The sequence below is a fragment of the Tuber melanosporum genome (assembly GCF_000151645.1).
Source record: "Tuber melanosporum whole genome shotgun sequence assembly, scaffold_4, strain Mel28".
Lineage (NCBI taxonomy): Eukaryota > Fungi > Ascomycota > Pezizomycetes > Pezizales > Tuberaceae > Tuber > Tuber melanosporum.
The window spans coordinates 1,533,384-1,543,011 of NW_003299084.1; the positions used below are offsets into that span (position 1 = coordinate 1,533,384).

General features: G+C 46.7%; 1 protein-coding gene; it reads left to right on the plus strand.

The window, feature by feature from the left end:
• Positions 1–771: 771 nt before the first annotated feature.
• GSTUM_00007867001 (uncharacterized protein) lies at positions 772–7,148 on the plus strand. XM_002839725.2 has 6 exons: positions 772–878; positions 965–1,097; positions 1,374–1,556; positions 1,609–5,431; positions 5,471–5,653; positions 5,707–7,148. Exons 2-6 carry the CDS (start codon positions 1,030–1,032, stop codon positions 6,604–6,606), a joined length of 5,157 nt encoding a protein of 1,718 aa, XP_002839771.1. The 5' UTR covers positions 772–878; positions 965–1,029; the 3' UTR covers positions 6,607–7,148.
• The last annotated feature ends 2,480 nt before the right edge of the window (positions 7,149–9,628 follow it).

Genomic DNA, 9,628 nt, shown 5'->3' on the forward strand with positions numbered 1-9,628 from the left:
CGCAAAAGATGCCAGAGAGCGGTGCAGTCCCGAAAGGGCCGTGAAAAATATCATACTAGGCCGTGACGAATAGGAATCAGCATCAGCTATTTTTTGTTACCCTACTTTGGCCGTTTTACTTTTTTTGCCTGCCAAATACCCCTGTCCGTCACGGCCTGGTATTCGTCACGGTCTGGTACTCGAGTATTCGTCACGGCCCGGTTGTGACTGCATCCGCAATTGGTTTGATCATCTCGGCTGTGTTTGGATCCACTGACCGAGTCAAACAGTGGGTCAGAGAGTGGCCAGGTTAGTAACTCGATGCGGTTGAGACGGGTTGCAGTGCACAACGGTAGTTGGTGGGTGGAGGGCTGACTAACATCCCTTCATATCCTTCGGACCTTCGCTTCGAATCTTTCCCCCAGCAACCAGTTTTTCATTTCCCCTTTCCCTTTCAACAACCCCTTGCTAAAAAAGGACAAGATTTCAAAGAATTGGATTGTTCTCATTCCCCTCCCGGCTTCCAAGCCTTCAACCTGTTTCTCACCTAAGCCATTTTTTCCCCCCTCTCCCTTAACTCCTGTTACTCCTCCCCCATCTTAACCCTATTGGGGTTACAACAGCTCGCCAAGCCAACCACCTTGCCTCTTTGCGTAGTAGCTTCTCAGCATTCATCAGAGATAGCCAACCAACCAAATACTGACTCCCGCTCGACACTCTATTCCCGTACCCAACCTTTTTTCTCCTCCCACCAGAACCTCTCTACCGCTGACCCGTTGCAACCCCCCTGAACCTAACCCTAACCCACCTCTCCCCCGCTCAACGTCACCTCATCTCAAGTAATAGAGGATACTACTACTAACCGTTCAACAACCCCCTTAATCAAGAAATATTCCACGGTAATCGCCTTCCCCGTCCCTGTTTACCCCATCGCCCTCGAAATCCCGATGTCTGTGGATGTTTTCGCTGACTTTTTAGGGGCTAGTCGTTCTAAGCGAGCTCCGAGTTTTGCTGTACATACGTTTATGCCAGCTTGAGCCGGCTTGTATCATGGTGGAGAAGATTTCCATACAGAGTCTGCGGAATAACGCCGTGAGCGTGAGGCTAGAGGAGCGAAAGTGAGTTATTCTTTATTATTTTGTTCGTGAAGTCCCTCCTTTTTCCCGCTCAGTATCCCTTTTCCGACCGACGATAAGCTCGTTGCCATGTCACGTCGCGTATCGTGATTATCAAAAAATAAAATGAAAACAACGAAAAACCGGAGGAAAGAAGGAAGGGGAAAAAAAAAAAAAACCACTTCACTTTTACGGTCGGAATTGATAATCAATCCACCACCTCAATTTCAATTGATAGTATTACTTCTAGCGATCAGTTGTTTCTAATGTCGGTTCTAGAAATCTCATCGTCTCGCGGAAACGAAAGTTACAGGAGGTCTACGCAGCATGTCGCCACATCGACAGAACAAAGCCTTTCCCAAATGCTGATATCGTCAAGACATGGGGGACAATTGAGCGATATGAGGGGGCAAATATGGAGGACGGCGAGAAGAGGTTTCTTGAGGAGAATGACATCGAGAGGTAATTTATTCTGTGAGCTTTATGGATGTTGTCGATGTTAATCGTTTCCTAGAGGTCGTTTTTTCCAAGAATCCACACTTCCACCACATTCTTCATACCTGCCTGAGCCTGGTGGATTCCAAAGGGCGCTCGCTACTCAATTAACGCCCCATCATGCTGCAAAAACAATCTCGCGTCATGCGACACCCTTATCTACATCTGTCTTCGAGAAACCTCCACAAGTGCTTGAGCATCCGACAGTTTCCCGAGAAGCCGAACTATTAGCTGAGAAGGGGGCGCGACATAGTTTTGATGCTCGGGGTGGGATGGAGGACCAATCACCCGCAAAATCTGTTATCACAAATGGGAAACGATCGAGCGAAGCACCAACAGAGGATGGCTCGGTGGATTCGGAAGCAACTGAAGAGGATTTGGGGTCACTCTCTCATGTCGTTGAACCCTCCGAACGGGTAAAGCCAAGGAAAGCGGCGCCAGTCATTAATATTGGTGGAGTTCCAGTAGTTCAGGAAGCGGTTACAAAGGCTCCGGATGATCATGAACGGTCGCTTGGAGTTCGCCCGCCACCGATACCCTCGGAACTTGTGAACGCAACGAGGGGCAGCGCTACGCAAACCGCGGCAGTACAAGATGAGAAGACCGAGGAGCGGGATGCTCGTGCGGAGGAGGCTAGGTCTACAGAGTCAGCTGCGGTCAAGAGTTTTGGCGATTCTGCACGCGAAGTACCGGATTCCTTTGAGTCATCACAGGTTTCATCGCCATCCGAACCCCCGAGTCCTGCTCCTTCAAAAGGCACGGTTCTTGAGCTTCGAGAAGAGCCCCGGTTGCCCGTGACGTCCCCACAAATTCAACAGACCCCCCCACAACCACCTCTGGTTATCATTACCAACAGAGAAAATCACACCTCACCCGTTCCTCCCTCCAAGCCACTGTCAGGGCATGCTTCGCATTCGGATGTTTACTCGCCTGCATCCTCAATCGACGATGATAACCGAAGTACTCCCGGCAATATCTTGTCTTCTGCAACCAGCCCGGATGCTAACCACATGTTAGGCCCAGACCCTCGTTCGGAGGAGAGCAATGGTCAAGTCAAAGAGGTTGTTGCTGAGTCCGGTCCCTACGGCGTTATGACTATGCCTGCCAAGGAGGCAGAGGAGGAAGAGTTGGCCGGGGCATTTGTGGAGAAGATTGTGCCTTGTGGCGCACAGTGTGAAAAGCCATTGCCTTCTGTCGTGGCTGCTAAGGGATTCGTCGCGGATGAGGAAGAGACGAAGTCTCAATTATCCACTATTCCACCCCTGGAGTTCACGAATGGAGGGGAACCTGATCTTGCTGCAGTCGAAGCTGGAGCAGCGATTACCATTTCGAAGGCCGATGATCTATCAGCTAGAACCAAGAAATCTGCATCACCGGACCCTTCGGCACAGTTGAGATTGGAGAATTCGCTCGCTCGGGATGATGTTGCCGACCCTGATTCATTGGCTAGCGAGGGACCAATTTCTTCACAAAAATTGGCCGGGGTAGGCGAGACACATGATGAAGACCTCGAGGATCGGGTGCAACTTGTGGGCAGTCGCGAGCCCGAACCCAGGGCTGCTGGACCGATGAGGGAACTTGCGGAGGATGTGAAGGAAGTTAAGGACGTTTCCGAAACCATGGAGATTGATATTCCGGATAGAGTTGGAGATATGGGCGCAACGAGCCATGATACTGTCATGTCTGGCGTTGATCAACCTGTGGCTCACAGGACTACACCGGGGACACATGCCGGCGATATCTCCGTAGGCACCATTTCTTCCGAGCAGCACAGTTTAGAGGCATCCACTCTGCAAGAGATTGATGATTCTAAAATGGAGATCGATCACACCGCAAATGAGCGGCACGATGAAGCGGAACCGCCGAGTAAAGTACCGACTCCGGACGTGAGTACATTTGTTGGCGCCACAACATCACCCGGTAGCCCTGCGAGTTCCATGTTCGGGCCCGGAAGTGGGGAGGAGGCACCCTCTACCGATAGAATGGCAGTGGGCAGAGCCGAGTCTGATAGTTCCCTGATTCCAAGCACATCACCAGTAAAACAACCCTTACGAAGGCCAGAGACGCGCAAAAAGCAGGCCAAGCTGAGCAAGGTAGTCATCTCTTCAACACATCATGCCTTGGCCGCCCTTGAGGAAGAGGCTAAGCGACTACACGAGGATCAAATTGCTCAAGGACCGATTGTTGTTGCTCGGCGTAGGGACCAACAGGCAGCTTCTGCAGCAGCACGACGGAGTGCAGTCTTCCAGCCCGGCAGTAGAATTGAAGCAATTACTCGATACGGTATCGCAGAGCCACCATCGGAGGAAAAGAGAAGAGTAAAGAATGCCGATATGTTCGACGTTGTGTATACTGCCAAGGCCTCAGGAACCCTGATATCCGATCTACTCCAACGATCAAGCAAGACTCTGACTACAGGTGACCACCAGGTGCATTACTTCGAGACTCAGGCGGTAAGGATCGAAAATCGAATCATTGAGCTTCAAGATCAGGGGCTTTGGAGTTTGCGACAGATTCCCCGGGTTGTAGAACCGCGAAGGAGGAAATGCCATTGGGATTACCTTCTTGAAGAGGCGAAGTGGCTTCGAGATGATTTTAAAGGGGAGAGGAAATGGAAGATTGCTATGGCAAGGCATTATGCAAAAGAAGCGGTCAGGTGGCACCAGGCAGGGGAGGAGAGATGTCAGCTACAGATTGATAGGAAACTGCTCGGTGTTGTGCCTAAGGGAAAACGGGAGGAGCGGAGAAGGGCTGCGCGTATTGAAATGCAGGATAGTGATATGAACCAACCCACACCCGATTTAGTAGATGGTTGTGGATCTCCGGAAAGCGATGACGACTTTCCGATGGATGACAGACATCATGATACGGATCAGGGTAATTTTGCCCATATATATGAACCACCTGCGACCCTTTTCACGCTTTCGCCTGAGGAGACGGTGTTCGCTATGCCAGCTTCAAAGGCAGCAGATGATATTTTGAGTCAGCTGCCGTTATACGGTCCTCCCGAGCCTTCTGCTGGGCGACAAGAAGAGGTGGAGGAGGAGTGGACGAAATTACCAGTTGTTGCCATTTCAAAGTATGCAAGTGGGAAGCTAGTCATCCAAGAAGAACAAGGTCCCCCATCCAAGAAGAGCAGATACGAATATGAGGAAAACCAGGACCCCTACGCAGACGATTCCGACGAAGATGAAAAACTAGGTGGCGGTAGGCTAATCGGGCGCGGCAAGAGGGACAAGTTACGAAAGCCATCATTTCTTCCACCCGAGCAGACGAACGTTGCATTGTTCAAGCCAGAATACAAACCGATACTACAAAGGGTGCACAATACTCATGTTCCGCGCTTGCCCAGTGACTTTCCGCCACCCCCTTTCTTTGAAAATCGGCACCCAAGCTTGTGGTTGGCATCTGAAGATGAAATGCTCAAAACTCTTGTCCGAGAATACCACTATAACTGGGGGCTTGTTAGCCAGTGTCTCACACTTCCTGGCGACTGGCATTCTGGCTCAGAAAGGAGAAGTCCTTGGGAATGTTTTGAACGCTGGATTGCCCTTGAGCCCATTCCACCCGAATTTTCTAAGAGTCCACACTTTAAGCCAATCCAGCAACGTCTGGATGTCGCAGCAAGAGTAAACGGACTGTATGGTAATGTGCCCGGCTCAGCAGGTGGGAACGGTTCCGGAGGTGTGAAGCCGAGGAGGGGGACAGCACCAATCAGGGTGGAGAAACGGAGAAATACACGGAACTTTACACTTATCGAGTCAATGCGAAAGTTGGCGAAAAAGCGGGAAACCAGCGTTAACAAGCAGCAAACCAACAAGAGTACGATGATATCCCTCCTCGTTCCTTGGGAAAAATCTTCCTTTTTTCCATATTTGTAGCTGACAAGTTATTTAGACCAAGTTGTCGCTGCCATGAAGAGAGCTTCGGAAAGCCAAGCCAGCACTGCGAATCCCCTGAGGACACCACAGTACTTCAGTGCGATGAAGTTCGAAAGGGAGCAGAAACACCTGGAGCAGAAGAATATATACAGCCAACATATGCAAATGCAACAAACTCGTACTGTATGGTTATCCCTCTCCTAAGACTTATGAATTTGTTACTAACGCAGCATCAGGGTATTCCTCCTCAAGCTCGCGTCCCACATCCAGGCCAACATCACGCGCTTGCAAATGGTGTACCAATTCCTGTCCAACAGCGAGTTGGTGTCGCGACCCCACAAGGACCTAATGGGGTCCTTCAAGTCTCTCGGGCAGCACCGATACAAAACGGTACCAATGGTGTTCCATTGAGATCTCTTCCGGCACAATTGTCTCAGGGGCAGACACAACGTTACACTCCGGAACAGCTTGCCCACCTCCGCCGGATACAGCAGCAGCATACTGTTGCAGCGGCCGCGGCATCACAGGGCTATCCAACTTCTAATGCTCTTGGGACCCAAGCCTCACAGCCCAGCGCGCAAAGCATGCAAACGATACTTCAGCAAACCCAACAAGCAGCCCTCGGCCAAAATCAGCAAGTCAACGTGAATCAACAAGCCCCTCAGCAAAAACGTATCATCCCCCCCCCAATTGACTCTCAAGCATCAGGTTCCTCTCCCCGCATGCCACCCACTCCTACTACGGCCACCTCTACCCAACTAAAACCAGCTCAAATATTAATCCAAGAGATGGCGGCAATAGCGCAATACCAAAATCCTAACCTCCCACAGGAACGTGCGCGCGAGGCTACCCAGCCAACACTCGCATCTTACCACGCTCAGCTATCCCAGAATATCCAAGCCCAGGCACGGAGTCCCGTGAGGCCGAATCCGGCGCGAGTGGCGGTGGTCAATACTGGTCCTATGATCGGTGTCAACGGTCCGGTGAATCCGGCCGTGGACCCTCCCGCTGTCGGTGCTGGAAGCCCCAGAGTGAGTAATGGCCAAATCCCCACTCAGCTGCCGCAGCCACAACAGCCGCAAGCCAACCAACCGCAGCCGCAACCGCAATCTGTCTCACAACAGCAACCTATTTAGTCTTACCACGTGTTTTGTTATCCGTTCTATTCTATTTATTCCATTTTTATTTTTATCTTCCGCTTTCTCACCTTTTTTCCGGTCCAATTCGATTCGCTTTCGGCTTTTTTGCTTCAGGATGATTATTTCTCTTTTTAAAAAAAACACTTTTAGTCACATTTAGTCACGGGTGGGGACCTTTATTTTCCTTTAGGTTTTTTTCTCATTCTTCTCCTTTTCTCTTGTTGAGTTTCCTTGTGTCTGGGTGGGGTTTGTCCGTTTTCTCCTTTTCCTCTCATTTCTTGTTCATGCTCATTAGGGTTTTTTGCGGGGAGCTCGTGTGGGAATTGTACAGTTTTTTTTTCTCGTTGGTTTCTCGGTTCGCACCTTATTGTTGCGATTGTGAGATTTGCGGGTCTGCGTTTTCTGTTTGTCCGGCCTAGGAAAATGGAGAGATGGAGGAGTGGCGATGATGGGGTGACGGCGGCGGGGGTTTTGTGCATATATATACTTTATTCCAAGGTAGATAAAAGACAATGGAACGGGTAGATATTATCGGCTCACTTGTTTTCATTTGTTTTCTCAACCTCTCTTACCACCTTTTATTTATATTTCCAGTGTGGTTAGCAGTTAGCTCGGCTTGGGTGTTTTGCCGGGGTGATTTTGAAGTTGAAGCCGGATGCATGGCGTACGCATGAGAAATCACCCGATATTGGTGGTAATGAGAATTATGCGGGTTTGGAAGCTGGTGATATGCTAGGACTGGACCAATATTCTGTGTAATAGTGCTACCGGTATCGAACGGAATTGAGTGAGCTTTGCGTAGTCTGCCTACCACCTTTTAGCTGGGAGTCCTCCGGGGCGTATTTTTGGGGGGAAGCGCGTTGACTGGTCATAGTCCAAGATTCGTCGCTGAACTTCATTCCCAAGGAATCGGGTGTCACCAGTACGTCTAGATCGTCAGATAAGGGAACCTGTGCCACAAACTTATGATAACAACTTGGATTTAGGGTAAACAGTCCCGAAACCCTTACCTGGTACAAGTACGAGAAGCACCGTAGCATAGTACACTATGCCAAGTGAAAATTTATTTCTGCATTCACTGAGAGGAAAACATACATTTAAATTGGTTCAAATCCTGGCTACGACTCACATCGTGTCCCTTGCAGGTTGCATACTACTAGAGTAAAGGGTAAGTGCTCCTCGGAAAACATTTTGAGCATAACATGTCAGTACTAGCTCAAAAGTTTTCCTCCGATGCCCTTTCCACACCGAAAGTATCCGACTTCATCACCCCCTCTAACAGCACAATGTCAAGGAGAATATTCCAAAATTTGGCTGCGCATCGGCAAACCTGTAGATGATATTGGAAATGTTGTAAAAATTTTAAAATTTTATAAAGCAGTTGAGAAAGTGTCATTTATGTGTGGGGTATTGGTTGTCAAGTACGAGTACTTTTTTTTTTTTTGTATCGAGCTAAGTGGAAAAAATCTATGATAATATTTACAAAAAGGTTCTGTTAAGCTACAAAAAGTTGTATTGAGCTAAAACCTTGGCATAAGTACCATCACTATAGAACTCCGGGAAGAAGAAAATAGTAAGGACTGGCAATGAAATGAATAGAAATCCACTATATCAGGTAATAGGAAGAAGATAAAAGAACAATACTGCTTTGGAAAAGAGAGAGAAAAGGGAAAAAACATTCAGTAAACAAAATAATATATCACCAAAGTTGTAAAGTGAGAGAAAGGAAGATAGGAAAAAATAAGTCCTCTACTAATGCAGAAGAAAAAAAAAAAAAAAAAAAAAAAAAAGAATATGGTAGAAAAGAAAATCTTGTACCTATTATATTAGTAGAAAGAGAATAACAGAAGAAATAATACTGCCAAAGTTAAAGAAATAGTATCATGAAAATTGGATTCTATCTTCAAGTCATGAAATTGGTGGATAAAAAAAACAAAAGTAAAGGTCTTATATGCCACTAATGTTTTCAAAAATCCCCTCAAATGCCACAGCACACTCAGGTGCTATGGAATTTAATTATATAAATGTTTTTAATAATTAGATTCAAAATTTTAATTCTATAAATTTTTTTTTTATATGGTATAAAATTTAGAGTAAGAAAGTGTAAGTACATACAGCCAGTTGTCAGAAGTGTTCGTGATCTGAGACATGTTTAATTAGTGATTACACTATAGTGAGGTAGTGGGGTTGCGGTGTCAACCATCTGTACTCATGAATAAATAAACAACTAAATAAATAAATAAACAATCACAATTAACAATACTCCAATAATAATAAATTGGATAGAAATAATACTAGCTACTACTTTGTATAACCTCCTCTTGCTTCCAAAACAGCAGCTACCCTATTGTTAGGTGGATACAACCTGATAAACTTCAGAGTTGTCTAGACTAATTAAAATTGATTTCTGTAGACGGAGATTGTCTAGGAAGGCTCGGACTTCACTCGTTTTGTTTATGACTACTAAGAGTGAAGTAAGATAGGTAAAGTAGAATTGAATTGTAAAGATAATATTATATTGTTAAGGTCTCTTCTTGGTTGCTTGATGATATCTAAAGCTTGGGAGGCACTTCAATATTTAGATTCCGCATCTGAGTGTTTGTGGACTATATCAATTTATTATACAACTAGGTACCTCTCTGATTATAACTCGCAATGTCTAGTATTCTTAAAAGTTGGGAATACCTGGAGACTCTGAAAATCACCCTACACTTTTTAACAATTACGATATAACTAACTAGGAACCATACTGTTTCCAATAGTAATTATCCCATCATTAGAGTCTTTAGACTTATGGCCCAGTTCATAAGTCAAACTAAGTTGGCCTCAATTGTCTTCGTTATTGATGAAATGATCAGTTTCATCTGCAGGTTGTATCTACGAAGGTATCCATAATCGCAACCTTTCTAGATCACCTGACTTCAAACCTTCATAACTCCTTACCCAACCAAGAAATATCTTCCGGAGGACTTCCTACTTGGGTCGGATGCAAGACGAGATACCTTATGGATCTAAGTGT

Coding starts and splice junctions, on each gene's coding strand:
- GSTUM_00007867001 (XM_002839725.2), top strand. CDS start 1,030: ATGGTGGAGAAGATTTCCATACAGAGTCTGCGGAATAACGCCGTGAGC. Junction 1,098..1,373: donor GTGAGGCTAGAGGAGCGAAA/GTGAGTTATTCT, acceptor TGTCGGTTCTAG/AAATCTCATCGTCTCGCGGA. Junction 1,557..1,608: donor GAGGAGAATGACATCGAGAG/GTAATTTATTCT, acceptor ATCGTTTCCTAG/AGGTCGTTTTTTCCAAGAAT.